The sequence below is a fragment of the Nothoprocta perdicaria genome, unplaced genomic scaffold (genome assembly GCF_003342845.1).
Source record: "Nothoprocta perdicaria isolate Ctin4 unplaced genomic scaffold, notPer1 scaffold_140, whole genome shotgun sequence".
NCBI lineage: Eukaryota > Metazoa > Chordata > Aves > Tinamiformes > Tinamidae > Nothoprocta > Nothoprocta perdicaria.
The window spans coordinates 1,328,863-1,346,052 of NW_020454539.1; the positions used below are offsets into that span (position 1 = coordinate 1,328,863).

The window sequence follows — 17,190 nt, forward strand, 5'->3', positions numbered from 1 at the left end:
TTGTGTGTATTTTACTTTTTAAGGCTGGATGGGATGCAAAAGTAATTTTCCTCATTCTGGTAAATAGGGGTTGAGTATATTCTGACCAACTCTAATGACTTTATTTTCCAGTCATAATTTGGCCTTGTTTTTTGACTATATTTCTTCGCTGTTTTTGTAGCTCAATTCCTTTCAGCTTTCTAGCTCTCTTCAGATCATTTTAGAGGCCAGAGGAAATTAAATGCTTATTTCTTCTGCTTCTAGAACTGTTTAACAGCACATTTCAATACCATAGTCACTTCCAAGCAAAGACCAGTTCACTTTAGTTTTCAGGATTCTTGCTTCTTCCTGTTCCTCCCTCTCTCTCTCACTCTCTTGCTGTAAGCTTAAATGTAGTCTGTACATAAATTAGACTAAATGTCCACATTAAATGTCTGCAATTAAACAAATCTGTAAAGGTGATACACACTTTATTTTGTCTGCAGATCTTACAAACTTTGACTTTTTGTATTTCTTTTTCTTTCATGGCTATTCATAAATTTCCTTGTTTATGAATGCTGATTTTGTCCTCCACAGAAGTATCTAGTATAGGTCTGAATCATGTCCTGATGCCTCTAGTACTTAAGAAGACCAATTTTTGTGAGCATTTATAATACCAATCTGTGTAGTCTGCTCTGCAGAGATGTCAGATGTTTGGCTGACAAAACAACAAAACATAGACAAAATGAACAAAAGTATATTATTTTCTTTTATCATATCATGTTTTTCCCTTATATATTAAAATAAGATTATTGGAATCCGTAAAGACTTTTTTTTTTGTAATCCATAAAAATTATGCAATATCTTGATGACAATTAAAAATCAGTAAATGAACAGGTAAGCAAAATTTCAACTTTCAGTGGCTGGAGAGCAGGGGACAGTTAAATAGCAASTTGGTATGATTTTCTTTAGCCCGTATAGCAGAAAGCTGTATTTTAATTTTAATCCCAGTACTGCATATTTCTGCTTGAGATCTATGTAATTGTGCTGGTTATCAACCTATGGATTTTTTTTTTCAACGAACACGAGATCTGGTTATGAGTGTTCTTTATGACTCTAATCAATGTCTTGTGTCACATGTGTTTTTTTATTATGCCCTAAAATGCTACAGAGAAGCATTTTTTTTTCCTCTTTTGAATCAGAGACATTTCAGCTGGAACAGTTCCACATCAATTATTTTAGTGGAAAACAATGTAGAAGAACACATGTATTTCAGGCAGTAAGTCCCCAGTAGTATTAACACACAGAAAGTAAGTAGCAGCTGTTGCTGAAAGGGAGGGTGGTGGAGAGGTCCTTCTACTGCCCCTCATACCTACAGATGGCACTCAAATATTGAGTAAAAGATAGATAATTTTACAATATAGAAGAGTTACAGAGAGGCCCTATGTTATTTTAGGGCCTTGAGAAGTCAGTGGAAGCTTTAGGAATTCAGTTTGGACAACCCAAGCTAACCAATGCTCTGCTCATGGCTTTTTCCAAGCRTGAGAGCTTCAGTGTAGGGATCATCAGTTCAGAGATCCTCTGATGAGAGCATATATCATAACTCCTTGAGTACCCTAGTCTTGATTTCCCTTGACTTTTATGAAAAACAGACTACTTCAGAAAATCCCACTAACCTTGATACACTGCAGTATATGTGATAAGGAATATGGAATAATTTAGCTGAGAGATCGTCCAGTCGAGCTGAAGATCATCTACTCCAATCTCCTGCTCGAAGCATTGCTAACTTCAAAGTAAGGTCAGGTTGTCACTGTTTATTCTTATTATTAAAAACAATATTTTTTTCCATATAATCCACTTAACGTTTTTGAGAACCACTCCACTAAAGACTTACCTTATGCAAAGTGTAAAGAAATGTGTTCATCTTTACATAGTAGCATCTTTCTAAAGAGAGAGATGTAAACATTTCTAAAGATGTTCATCCTTAAATAGCAAAAAAGTAGTGTATATTATTCATATAAAATATTTTTGTTGTAGAAGAATAKTAGAGAATTTAGAAAAAAATGCTGGTTCTGACAGAATTGATGTAAATAACATGTTGACAGTTTAAAATAAAAGCTGGTTGCAAGGATTTAACTATTGCTGTGGTTTGAAGTGATTTTAAAATAATTTAAAATCATCTTAGTGATTAAAATCATCTTAGAGCTTTAATGTCTCTGTTTTCCTTTATGTTTCAGGAATATTAAATATGTTTCAGAATAAATCACAATGCTATTTTTTGCGTACTCTGAATTAAACTAAAATGTGTTTGGTCTCCCTGAAATGGACAAATTATAGTATATGCTGTACTTGGAATTTATGTTATTGCTTTATATTTATTATTTATAGGTAAAGTATGCATAGTTGACTGCTTTTCCCTGTAGGTAACATAGAAAAATAATTGATTTTTAAGGTAGGTTTTCATTTTTATTTCAGGGTTTGGACTTCGCAGCCTTCACAGGGCATATGTTTGTTGGCATTTGCCTTGTTCTTCTGGTCTCCTTTCCTTTTCTAAGACTTCTTTACTGGAACAAAAAACTTTACAATAAGGAACCAAGTGAAATTGTTGGTGAGTTGGTAAACATGAAAACGTTTTTCTAAACACTAAGTTGAACATGCTAAATAACTAAATAACTAAATATTGTCTATATATAATGTTGTCCTCAGATGGAAAAATCCGCTCCCATTGAATCTCTCAATATTTATTTTGTAAGAGTAATTTGGAGTTGATTTTTAACCATGAATTTTTTTATAACTATTAGAAATTGATTTTTTGCTTTTTAAAATGTGTGGTTGATGGAGATTATTAAAARCTCTACACTATTTATTGGGATATTTTGCATCCATAATAGATATATTTTCAAACCCCAAGATATATTATATTGCAGTAGTTAACATCTGGTCAAGGCACTAAGTCCACTGCCTAGCTTTAGAAATATCTCAAGCTTTTCAGGTTGTCATGGCATGTGTAGTACAGTAATGCATCCCCTAACCACTGTTTTTCTCAGAAATTTTTTCAATGGCTTTAGTCAGTGACACAAATTTCTTCAAGAGAAGAACTTTTGAAGTTCTTTCCAGCTTGCCTTTGTGATTCTTCCCACTCTCTCTGGCATATAATTTCTATGATTCAGTTAGATTCAAGCTATTCTATTTCTCTCTYAGCTTGCTCACCTCAGTAGTTCTTAGAAGCTGTTTCCTTTGGCCTTTCCTTTGGCCCCTGTTAAGTATGTGGGTCCCTTCTGTCTTRGCACTTCCATATGTTTCTATTCAGAGGTTTTGAAACTTTCATCATTGACAGGCTTCTATTTCACTGGTGACACTCAATAATAACCCAAAATATCCACAAACACCTTATGAGGTAAGAAACTGTTCACAAAGTATGACATATTTTATTTGATTTTGTAGCAGTCTTTGTACGATGAGCTAAGTAAAACTGTTCCTTCCCCAGGAATGAAGGTTGTTCATTTTTGGCCACTGGAAGTTCGGTTTCACTGACCATGAACCAGATGTTTCTGTATGACATCTCTGAACCTACGTGCATGGGGTTTGTTTAATAGGGGGATGACAGCTTTGATATAAAAGTCACCTCCATGAGAACCTCTTTGTTTAATTTTTCTTTTCCTTTTTTTTTTTTTTTTAAATAGAATATCTAGGGGCAAAAATAAGTCATTCACAGAAAGCAGCCATTCATTGTTGACAAAATAGACTATGCATGTCTGGCCTTGATAGGAATTTGGTCGGGGTATAGAGAGCACATTCTGGAACTGCAACCATGTGGTCTGCCAGTATCTGGCTCCTCACCAGATCTTTGCAGATGTTCTTACTGCAGTAGGGGAGAAAGGCCCCTTTAATGCCTTCTGTAGCTGCCTATAGCTCAGCTTAATTCAGATATATCATACCCGAATTCTTATTTTTAGCTGTAGAGGGACTAACTAGATAGAGGTTCTTCATGGTAGGCACCTAATTTGGGCAAGATGAGTATCATCTGTATTTGAACCCTATTTTTAAGGAAGGTCAGATGGAGWGTCTGCTTTTGAGGAAGTTGGCTCTTGTGCAGACACCTGGTTTTGAGGAATGTTGATGTCCATTCCCTAGAAGGTGAACTCTGCTGATTTATCTGTCACAACCCTAGTGGGCCAAAATCCTTCTCAACAATCAAAGATTTTTTGATGTATTCTAGAGGTGATATTGCCTAGATATTTTCTAATAAAATTAAGGAGAATTTTCCTTCTATATGCAGAAGATGAACATTTGCATTGTTATGCCTCTGTTAAAGTGATAAGACTTTCTGCACCCTTAGGCATCTGATCCTAAGAACAGGAGGAAAAAGCAATAGACTCAACCCTCCAAATGCTAAAATATTTTACTATGACAGTGCAAAATAATATTTTCAGAAAGGCCATCAAGGATCTTCTTACCCAGTTTTATTGTAGCAGGGAAGATAATGCAACAAATCATCCTGACTTGGTAAATAAATCCTTTCACAAGGTAGTTTTACGTGAAAGAGATGAAAGGCTTTACTTTACACTAGGCAAAGAGACAGGACTCTTCTGGCTTACCTCTGTACTACATCTGTATTCATTGAAATAGATGGTTATCATGGGTGCCGCAAATGCATTTAGAGAAAAGGGGTTCCTCATTGAAAACTGCAAGTGTTAATATGCAGAAAGGAATGAATATGCCTCAAATTTCTTGTCTTGAAACAACTAATGATAAGTTTTGCCTCATGGGAAGGCATCCAGATCTGAAGTAAATATCCATGAAAAAACTATGTATGACCACTATGTGAGTGAGTGATCTACTTCTACTTGTCTGGTCAAAGTTACTATCAAAAGAGAGACAAAAATGGTATGAGATAAATATTATCCACTCCTGAGCTGTCCCAAAATCCATTATCTGAATAAGTAAACACCCGACTCATGTTTCAATCGCTCCTTCTCTTCTATATCAAAATGCTAAATATGGAGCAAGTTCCTATCTGTTCTATGGAGTGTGCAAGAATCTTTTGTGGAAGAGACTGTCGCTAGGAAAAGAATATCTTCTTGCTAGTTATGAACTCTTGCATCCTCCCAGATAAAATGTATGCATCATTATTAAAAAATATTACTTTTTTTTTTGTCTGGAAGTATATGAATAAAATCTTTTTTATTCAGTATTTTTTGTAACTTTCCAACTTTCTTCTTTGAAAAGAATTAGTTTTTATTCATTACTTATTTTCTAATAAAGAGCAYAGCTTCATGAAAATCTTCATGAATAACTGAAATTATATACTTAAATTATCTTTAAAAGTGCCAGCTTGCAAGGTGTCCTCAGATAAGAAATATCTACACAGCCAGAAAGCTAATTTGGCCAAGTCTGACCATTTTTGCTGATAACATAATAGCATGATTTTGTGAATATGCTTTTTTAAAAAGAACTATTACTTGTTTCTGTATTTTATCACTTTTAAAGCATGTTTTTGATTTTTAAGAAAATGTGCATAATCACTTTTGGATTAACTCACATAGTGCAATTTATTCATTGACATAATATTTTTGCTAGTGAAACATTGCACACTTTTAAGAAGCTAGCATATTTGCCTCAATTCATCTCCTGCTAATCAGTGGTACTTACAACACTGTATGTTTAGATACAGTAGGCTTATAATCAGCATACCATGTGCTCTTTCTCATAATCATCAGCTCCTCCATAGCTGAGACGATAATCATCTGAGAAGCTGTTCAATTAAATCAAAAGCTAAAGCACTACTTTGTCTATTGAAATCTTCTGTGATATAGGAAGAGAAAGGGATAAACATAGATTGTATTTGAAGGTGGCTTTAGTAATTTGGATTTCCAAAAGAAGCAGAATGTGCAAGGGTCCTTCCCTCTCTAATTGCCATGATTCTGTGATAACTTGAAATATTTATTTTTTGAAGCAGCTGTTTTAATGATTAAATATTTACCTTCCCCAAGGCTGTCCCCCCCAATTAAGAAAGTCTTTTTAGGTCAAGTGAGAATTAACTGGTCTGATAAATTTTCACTGTTGTTTTGGGCTACATAAATTTCTAGTAATCTGTAAGAGCTAATATTAGGAGATGATACTATTATTCTGATGATATATTGGAAGATTATCAATAGTGTGTTACCAGTGTCTTTAATTTGTTGATTTTTGAACTGAGTTTTAACAGCTGTCCAGTAGAAAAAAATCAGCCTCCACCCCACAGCACTAATTTTTACTTGCAGTAGGCATAACGTAAAAGAGAAATTAATCTGAAAAACACAACCATGAAAGAAATACAAATGCCTTTGAAGAGTGAAGGAAGAATTTTGAGGACTTTGTGAAGTGTCACTTTCAGTTGATAAATGACATAATGTGGGGCTGCAGACTACAACTGCCTGCAGTTGGGAATCTTCAGGGTATACTCTGCCATTGCAGTGAGGGGTACAGTCAATCACTTCAGAATTCTGACCAGAAAGGAGACTGAGTTCCCTTAAAAAAGATAGCTTTATCAGTGGAAAGCAAGAGTATTCATGTCCCTAGTGAAATGAAGTACGGTATACAAACTCAAAGAAGAACCACATGAATTTTCCTGTACTTTAACCCTTTCCTTTCAAGCTTTCATTCATCTCAGTTAGTTTATTTACCTCTGTGTCTGTGTCTTTAGAAACTATTAAAAATGTTGCAATTTCTGTTTTGGTCTGTTGGGTCTCTTTACCCAACACAACTTTCATGAATGTTGCCCAGATACCCTCAGCTGTCTCCCTCCAAGCCACTCCTCTTGGCTCTTGTGGTTTCTGTGTAGACTCCCTTTTTATCGCCCTGAAGTTACCAATAAGAAGGACTAAACCTCCTTGGTCATAAGGAGCCAATTTGGAATTATTTCCTAAGAATCATTCCCCCCCTTTGTATATTTATAATGCGTATTATTTAAAGATGGAGAAATTATATTCAATTTAATATAGTAATAAGAAAACAATTTTTTATATATATTATATATATTTATATATATATATATATATATAAAGGGGTATTGAAGAAACAAAGCTTTCCTCTACAGAAAAATGGATGCTATAAGAACAAAGGGCCAACATTATAGAAGAGTGCAAAGACTTTCTCCCTTTCTCTTCGCAGTGCACAGGAAATATTTTTAAATCTTGAACTATGTGAGATAGGATTTTTTTTTTACTTCACTGTAATATAGCTTCTCTGTAATATAGCTTGTACATGTGAACAATGAGTAGTTAATATTGAATAGTCCTATTGTGGTGTACAGTACGCTAGAGGATTTAGCTTTCTTACAAATTATTTTAGGATCTAAGTTCATATGTTTCTGTGACTTGTTATCTTTTATTTTAAACAATTCTAAGAATTTCCGTTTCGGGTACCAGGTAGTATTATTATTCCTGTGGTGTGCTGTATTCCTTTTTGAGTGTCATTTTAGGATCTACCAGAATCATGATTTTACATTTTAAAATGTCAGAAAATTGTTTGCTTTCTTTTTTGTACCTTCAATATCTCTTTTTGTAATACTTATGACTTAAAAAAATAAGTATAATAATTTGCTTTACATAGATTCAAGATTGATGATTCTATGATTGAAGTCTTTGTATGTGTTCTCTGTTCTGTGTTAGATCTGATAAATTATTCCTTGGAAAGAGGAAAATGTTGATCTGTCCTTTCTTGTTTTCAGATGATAAAAAGAGTATTCTGAAATTGCAGAACAAGGGAAATATATCAGATGTATATTATTATACTTAACACACTGATAATGTAGTCATCACAAGAAGGAGGAAGTAAAATTACTTYAGTTGCTCTGTGCAGACAGAAAACATAATATAGTGCCATTTTGAATCAATACAGCAGTACTTTACAGTTTTATTATATACATTTTTCAGGGAGAGAATCATTACAGAAAAATCAGATGCAAGCTAAAATCTTAGGAACTGATAGCTTCTGTTTCTTTTACAGCATTTGCATGCCTGGATTTTTTTGTGCATACCAAATCTGTGGAATATRTTGGTCAACAGTACCTGGACCTTTTCATTCACAGTTTTTGGTGATGCTTTGGCAAAAATTTTACTTTGGGTCTAAAGCTCATAACACCTTTCTGCTAAGGCAGACCTTAAGGCAGCAATTTAACTTAATGTAAAACATGTTCTGTATCTGGTTGCTACAAGCAGCTCTTATTGCATTTTTTTTAAAGACCTGTATCCTTGGCAGAATTTTCACTTGCTTGAGCCATTTTTTTAAGCAAATGAGTTGATTTCTTTGGTGACCATTTGCACATTAAAACTGACTGGCAAAACATAGGATACCTATGAAATTGTATCAGTATCTAGCTCTTCATTTTATTCTWTGTGGATTTTAGTTTTTTTTTTCTTTGTTTAAAACTGATATCCTGTTGAGGCTGGATCCATTCATGACTTTCTTAACAGGACTTTGGCAATACTGTCTTTAAACATTTACTTTAAATGTGCACATTCCTTTTTTCTTTATTTATTTTTTTCTGTGTTGAAATGACCTTCAATGTTATTTAGTTTCATGCATAATGTTTTACTTTTGGAATGTGTCTATTCACTTTTGAGCAGATCACAGTGAGTTTAATAGAGACTTGATAATGGTGAGACTGTTGTACTTTAATGGAGTACATTGGCTAACTTGATTCCGATTGGCAAGTGTGGCAGTCTGAGTTGCAGCTTCTTAATAGACAGTAAAGTGAAATTCTTTTGATACATTTCAAACTTGATTTTTTTTTTGAAACAGACAACACTGGGATTTTAGCTAAGTGAATTTTTCAAAAATACTTGTTTATTCACCCTATGCTATTTTCTGTGTAACAGAACAGAGTATTGTTATAACTTTAGACAAGTGGTAATGAGCACAAAAGAAGCCTAAATATATTCCCAAAATATATTCCTGCTTTTAAAGAATGGGAAAGACAGTAAAACATCTACCTTTTTTTTAGTCATCAAAGTCATTATTCTTCATAGGYACTGACAAAAGAGAGTAAGATCATGGGTTGAAATAACCTTGAGGCTGTGATTTATCCAGAGAGGAGAACCGAACATTTATCACCCGAGAATCCACCTTTCTTTAAGAAGAAATCATTTGGAGAACAATGCAATCATCAATGAGTTTATCAGTTTTCTTGAAATTTTCTAGGATATATCTAACCTTATTTATGTATTTACAGTTTACTCCTAATGTCATGTTACTGGCCATCACATTTATTAAATACTCCTTTCTAACATGCAGTGGTGGAGTTGTGATGTTTGCTAATATTCCTCATTCCTCACCCCTCCCACAGTTGTGGGAGTACATGGGAAACCCCCAAACAAAGTGAGCAAAAATTCCAATTTTTTTTTTAAGGATAAAGATACTAGCTGTTTTCACACTTTCTGAAGAGCATAACTCCTCAGCTTGTCCAGAAGAAAACCTCAAGGAGGTGATGAACGCAGAGTATCTGGTGCAGGTGTGTGACACTGTCTGAGGTCCCATTCAGGACACCTGGAATGGCATTTGGTGTCTCAATAACCAAATAGGCATCAATTGTCTTTAAAAATTTAAATAAATTCATGACATCATTGCTTTATGCAGCATTATGCAGATTTCTCACATTCCTTTGCAAGAACAGGATGGAATAGGCAAGGCACGTTTTATTGCAGAAATTTTGAAGACTCTGCAACAATTATGTTTCTGCTCAGCTCTCACYATATGACAGTAAAAAAGACTGCTCAAAGGAGTTAAGACTCCTCACACTTGTTTCCTTTTGAGGGATGCAGCCGCCAGGAAAGACACATAGGTCATTGAGCTGGAATATCCTATGACACTAATTCTTTCTATGCTTGAGCTTCACCTTTCTGACTTTGCTTCTGTACTTTTAAAAGAGATGACATTTACTTACATTCTAATAATGCTGAGAAGATTAATTACATAATACCAGACACTTAAAATGTATTTATTAAAAACTATGGATATTTTTACTGGATTACGCTATAATTTGGGGCTCTCTTCAGCTAATGTTTTGGCAGGAGTATCTTTGTTCTGAAAAGTTAGCAAAGAAAAATAATCGTTTTACTGGAAAAAGTTAAGCTACAATAACATGTGGTAAAAAAAACATTTTTGGGAACATTCTTTGCATTTTTTTAGTCACAGCCCATCAGTGCAAAATTGTCTTGCTTGCAAAAAAAAAGGTAGTTAATGTATTTAGAGCACTTGCAGGTTAAAAATTGCCATCTTATGATAATTTTATCATCTCATCAAGGTTGGTCATGCTCTTCCGAGTATCTTCAATTAATAAGACTGGCCTCTTCAGATTCTGAGATTGGGAATTAATTACATGCAGTTTTTGAAGCTGTGCTCTTTGTTACTGGCAGTTGGGTGGGAGGGAATGTATGATTACGCTAAATGAAAATCATTCTTACTGTTAGTTATCAGATTGAAGACAGAATATGCCTTTGGAACAAAACACAATGTTTTTTGAAATGCTGAAAATATTTTCTAAAATGTCTCAACTGAACTGTTTAGCTGAAACTCAATTAAAACCAATTGTTCCAAGACTTCATTTCAGAATTTTCTGTGCTTTCTATTACAGAATGAAATGAATGACAGCATCAGAGCAGACTAATACCATAAGTCTTTTACGTTTGTTTTTCTATATTTGATGCTAGAGCTGACCCTCAAATTATTATTTTCCTATTGGAAATTCACTTTCTGGTAAAGGAAAAAATAAAAAAAAAGGAAGGCAGTTATGTTTATGAAGAAAATAATGCTAGGCTGCAATGCCTTGTGGGTTTTATGAATGCACCATGTTCAAAGTGATTTTAATATTATCTAATGGTCTAAATTCTGTGAGCTACATCTATTTCCTCTCTTTCTAAATCACTTTGTAGTATGCTTTACCTTGCTTATATCACTTCAGCTACTGCTGCTATAATTGCAGTTAAAAGCCAGTTTAGCTGCTTTAATTATAAAGTGCCACCAAAAGGTGCAGTCCCCCCATGCTACAGGGACCATTAGCATTGACTTTAGCAATCATAGGATAAATTGGTTAGCAGGCTCATCCATTGTAAAGCTAATGCTGCAGAAAACCTGCAGAAAATGTGTTTTGTTGGACGAACAAGCACAAACAGCTCACCCTTTGGTAACCACTAGATTCTGTAAGAGGAGGTACAGGAACTTATGGAGAACATAAAGTAGCATGTGAGACTTTCCCCTTCGCTCACAGCTCACCCTTACATTGCTTTAGCTGTAATGTCAAAGTGATCAATAAGACCTGGCAAGGCATTAAACCCTTATCCATAATGTGAACATAATAGGCTAATAAAATATCGAAAGTTCCCAGACTCTAAGGGTTGCTACCCTAAATGGATTTGCAAGCCTGAAATAGGAGGTACAGATAAAGGTCTAAATCTCTTTGCCTAGATTCACTATTCTCACTGGCCTCAAGAGTCTTGTAAAGAGTCTTTGAAAACAACCTACTGCTAATACATATATATCACCTGATGCCATAAATGCCATTACAGTAGAAATGTGCATGAAACAGAAAAGAGTAACTTCCTGGGGTGTCAGAAAACCTTGTCACAAATTAGCAACATGACTAGTAGCATAAAATGCATTATCGACTGTTCAGATTTTCGAAGGACATTTTCTCTGAAGTCAATTCCACAGCAGGTTGAGTGTTCACATTCTCTGGGTGTTTACAAAACTAATGACTCTTGAACAATCAAGCATGTACTTGCTGCATGTAAAGGCAAGATCAAAACCATATGAAAATGCACATATATTTTTAATACACTCCTTTAGAAAAAGGCCAAAAGCATCAAGTAGACCTTGCTGGATCTGTAGATTAGCCCCATACAGCACTTCACATACAGAACAGGAACGTACATTGCAAGTCACCGCTTTCGATTCTTCAATTTCGTTTGTGGTGTAGATAAAAAGGAGCTAGATATAGCTTTTTGAAGGAGTGAAGATAAAGAGTCTTTTTATGAGAATACCTGCTAGGGAGCCACATCTCCCTTAGATGATAAAACATTTAACTTTCTTCCATCATGAAAAGCCTTGGTGGGATCTTTCCTGGAAAGGATGAAGTGGAAAGCTCTGGCAGGATGAACAGATGTTAGAAAAGGTATTGCAGCAAAGACAGGCTTTCAGTAAGTAGAATAGCAAACTGTATTATTATGCTTCACAAGTGCTTGCCACTAAAAAAGACAGTAAAATACTGTTTCTCTTGGACTGATGATGAGAGAAAAATTCAAAGTCACAGTCCTATTCACTTGAAAGTTGCATGTAAGAGAAGAACAAAAAGGACCACTCACCTGCTAATGGGGTTTCCCCACTTCACCTGCTTAAATTAAATACAAAAGATTATATTTCTTTATTTCAGGCTAAGACAGCAAACAGGACCATAGAAATTTTTCTTTCCCTATGAAAGGCTCAGGAGGCTTTTTCAAATAAAAAGCTTTTTTTTTTTTTTTTTTTTTTTTNTTTTTTTTTTTTTTTTTTTTTTTTTTTTTTTTTTTTTTTTTCTTCCTTGAGGTTTGAAATAAAGAGAAACAGAAGATTATATGTGTGAAAGCCACATTCCAGCTTTTCTGTGGTTAGTCTTGCTGGACTATATAGTAAGGAGTAACTTCCCAGCTTATGATTTCAGACCTCTTTCAGGGTGGACATGATGAAGCAGAAGCAACTATCTGTGGAGGTGAAGGAGAACGCAAATATGTGGGCACTACCTTCTTTAAGAAATGATTATTTACATTGTTTCAGAGACTTAAATTTTAACCTTTTCATGCTGCTAAAGAAACAAAAATCTGCCATTTCTGAGTTTTAAAACATGACTGTGACATAGATCCTATCTAGTCAAATTCTCCGCCTTCCATCCCGGATAAAGTGTGGGAGGAAAGAACTGAAAAAAAAAAATCCACAAGCAGGAAAAACATATCTGTGGCCTAAAGTTCGTTATTCTAATTCGTGATCTGGAAGAGAATCGCAGATCACTCCTGATATCACTCTTGATATGTACTAGGTGTTGCCACGAATGTTGATGAATAGGTTAGTGATGACCAAGACAGAGAACCCACACAAAGCTGAGCAGATCCTTTGATAWGCCAGATCTATGCATGCTATATTATAATGTAGTATCAGTTTATGCTGCCAACAAGAATCATCAAATAAATCAAAAAAGGAGTAATTCAAGTATGAATCCCTTTTTGAAATAAATGCACTACGTGAACACTTCGTTTAATAACCTGGAATAGTCGTGGGGCTTTAGATGATGTAGACTTACATTTGTGGCCTTACATTGCAGCTGCCCTGCAAAGATGGCCACTGCAATATCTTGCAAGCTCTTTGTTCACTTCTAGAACTGAGCTGCTCAAAAAAATGAATGGATCCTTCAGATACATTTTTTTTGTATCAGCTATGCAGGCAGGGAATGGCATTTCTAGACACTCCCACTTTTTTCATGCAAATTTGAGTTCTGTCAAGCCTAAATCCCTGTTGAGTCGATCTTTAAAACATGGAACATACCAGGAAACGCTTACTCAAAAAGGGAGGGAGAATAAAATGTRTATTTAGTAATCTTTTTGATACCAGGACTGTGAACTGCTAAGGCCTTATAGCATCAAATGTTAATATTGCTGCCTAAGTTGAAATCTGTTAGAATATTTCTTAACAATAGTTATATAATGTGTATCTTATAAGTAATATATCTAATTTTCTTATGTGGCACAAAGAATTCCACATCCATTTTCGACTTGTCATTTGAACAGAGATCATTAAAACATAAATTGGAATTCTTTGCCTTCAATGATATGTAATTTGTGCGGGAAAAGAAAGGTAAGGAAATGTYTTCTTGGTAGAGCAAGAAAGGCAAACCTTTATCAGGAAGCATTTGTGCAGAAAATTCTGCATGAATATTCTGCTTTTATTTCTTAAGGAATTTCCTGGAAAATCCAAAGGTTTTTTGGTATGCCTAATTAAGGCCCTCCCTGAATAGCAACACACAGTTTTCAGTCATTATTTGAGACCTAGGTAATAGTGGAAAAAATAAAGCAAAATTCTGAAAATCCTCTGACTTCAAGTGTTAATCAGTGTGGTTAAACTTGCACAGCATCAAGTGCCATTTTGGTGGACATGCAGAATATAGTAGCTGTGTTTATGCATATTTTCAGTGCCTAAGAAACAAGTCCTCTTTGGAAGCCTTTAARTTGCTATTGAGCAATATTCCATATAACAGTGTTAAATTTTTGTTTAGCCTACATTATGAAAATTATTTATGTGACCACAGATGAACAGGACCACCTCAACAGAAATCATGGTATATATTCTAAATCATAAATATCTTGAATTTCATTTATGTGGATGTTTTCCATTTTGAATATAGCACTTGATCTAATTCAATTCATAATTACAGAGTACCTAGTATCATGTTAGCAGCAGAATAATGTATTTTGATAGTTTATTTTCTGATGTGCTAGGATTTTAGAATTAAAGGTCATGGAAGCCATTTGCAAGCAAAGACAGCCCTTGTACTTTGGAAACTAAGCTTGAGATTTAAAATGCTAAAATGTTTCTATTTGTTTTGCATTCCCTTCAACTCTGCTAAAGGAAGGGTGAGAGCAGCCTCCTAAGTGGCTTGTTTTGGGGGAAATTCAAGTTTTAAACATTTTAACAGCTTTGAGTCCAGGACACATTACATACATTACATAGAATATAYTACATATATTCTATAGTCTCTGATTTCATGTACATGCAAGTAATGCAAGCATTACTTGCTTTAAGCTAAGTAATTTTGCTTCTTCTCAGAACTGAAACATGAGATCTATGTTTGGAGATTGACTGCCCAGCGTATTAACCCTGCCAGCAGAGAAGAGACRGCAGTGAAATGCCTCCTGTTGCAGAAGGTCTTGACCCTGGAGATCCTCCTGAGGAAGAAGCTCAGGACCTTCCACAGGTGAGTGAATGGCAGCTCCCCTCCACCTCTGTCCTCACGAGGCAGACCTCAGAGCTGTGGGACAGGACATGGACAATCTACAAGGATGTGCATTTTGTAAGACTAGCCCCATTTTGGTGGGCTTAATCTGCAACTAGGAATGGCAGCACTGCTTYGCTAAAATCACTAGTGATATTTCTGTTTTGTTCAATAGGCCAAGTGCTAACTTCTTGTTATTTTAAGTAGAACAGAAAATGAACATCAGTGGGTTCTTCACTAGGCTCTTAGCCATCTCTTGATCACATGGGTGTTGGTACAGGCATGAAGGRCAAACCTCCACTTTAGTAAAACATGAAGTATTTTAGGACAAAACTGATGTCACTATGACCTAGATTTTATTATACAACATAGTTTTTATTTTCAAAATAGTTTGGTATGTTGTTGGATTTTTCCTTGCAATAGTGGCTTCATGTTAGTAAAATTATTTGTATATTTTTTACTGAAAAATTCAAGAGTTTTTCAGTGAAGTGATGTATTTGGAAAATATGCCATCAGTAATTACTGCATTTTAAAATTATTTCATAATCAAATCTTCAGTGTTAATCTGAGTATAGCCATAATTAACTTTTTATGTATAGAAAAGCAGAGTTTTTATAAACTATGACTAGCAAAAATGCTAAACCTACTTCCAGCAAAACCAGCTATTGCTCTATGGAATTTGATGTCTGAGGTGCTAAATATGCTGACAGTGAAATTGACTACAATCTAACATGAAGCTGAAATAATTCATTTTCATTAATAAACATGTTAATTAGGCAGTATGAGCAAAGGCATACAAATTTGATTTCTAAAATATTCCAGTAGTAAGGTAGTTTTTGTTTACATAGATCTTTTGAAGAGGTTGTGCACCTGAAATAGTCAGACAGTATTATAAGATGAAAAAGAGTCTGCTAAAATAACCCCCTTTTCAACAAGATAACAATTTGCTACTAGACACTATGACCTTAGAAGGAAGGGACTTCTGAAGTGTAAATAAAAATCATGTATTTGATTTTGAGAGAGAGGATTCCTCCAGCACAGTACAGAAAATAAAAATCCGTTAGCATTAGCCTAGGCCTCCTGAATCACAAACCCATAGGCTGGAGGGCTGACTTTTTCTGGAGGGCYGACTTTGCTAACAATACAGCAAAGATATTCAGATCTTAAAAACTTTATTGCAAAGTGCTAATGGAAAATATATGTATTCTGACTTCTTGTTRTCATATGACTCTTATTTTACTGTAAAAAGGCACATATCAACTTCTGCAATTCTTAAGTGAACTGTGTACTGCTTATGGCCAGATCTTACAGCAGGGCTCCCTTGTCTCTGGAGACTTGCTCCTTCCAAACTTATGGGACTTTCTGTGAGCAGAAGGGCCTGTACATTAGTCAAGAGTGTTACAAAAGTGCAGTCCTAAATTAATTCTCATGGTGTTATTTCTAGGAGCCTCAAGAAGGCCTAGGTGGTATGAGTTACTGCATATAGGGAAAAAGGTGATGTAGTTGTGATGGGAGGGATTAATTCAGTTCTCTTGGCAGAGCTCTAATTTTACACTGGAAAAAAAACAGGTCTCCTTTTCTTTCAGGCAAATTTCACAAGAGGATAAAAACTGGGAAACAAATATTCAGGAACTTCAGAAAAAAGTAAGTAGATGACAGTTCTCAGTATCTATATAAGCAGACCTTTACCTTTATAGAGGGTGCAGRGAGTGCTCTGAATCCAATACAAATTTAATAATTCCCACAAGGAAAAGAAAAGCTGGTAGGTAAGCAGCTTGCTTCTCAGTGGGAATAAGTTGCTGAATAACACTGTGACAATTTCCATCAGGTTTTATACTTATGTTGCAATATCTTTGTATTGTTTAGAAGACCATTAAATGATTCAACAGTATTTTCTTCAATTTTTAGTCCATGCCTGGAAGGACTTGGAATAGGTCAATATGCTGTCTAGACAGCGTATACATATATCTATATACATGATGTGTAACTATACAATACATTCCTACTGATGTGCTTAATATCAACTTTGTTTTACTACACTGTCTGGAACATGCTTGGTTTATTATTAAAGTATGGATAAAGCTTTTAGGTAAATCCCTCTTTCTTCACTGCACACACATTAGCACTGTCTGGCTTTATCCTGAAGCAGAGTCTGATGAGATGCTTGCTCCCTAGTGGGTTTAATTTCACCTAAATGTAACTGTCTAAACATCATCTAATCTGCACCTCGCCAGCAT

At 34.9% G+C, this 17,190-nt stretch overlaps 1 protein-coding gene across 1 annotated transcript in view; it reads left to right on the forward strand.

The window, feature by feature from the left end:
* Positions 1–17,190, forward strand: part of OCA2 (OCA2 melanosomal transmembrane protein) — a 151,652-nt gene that overhangs the window by 68,552 nt on the left and 65,910 nt on the right. The window contains exons 14-16 of the mRNA XM_026034261.1: positions 2,434–2,566; positions 14,788–14,935; positions 16,540–16,597. Of these exons, the coding sequence (XP_025890046.1) occupies positions 2,434–2,566; positions 14,788–14,935; positions 16,540–16,597 (339 nt within the window). The remainder of the gene's footprint in view (positions 1–2,433; positions 2,567–14,787; positions 14,936–16,539; positions 16,598–17,190) is intronic.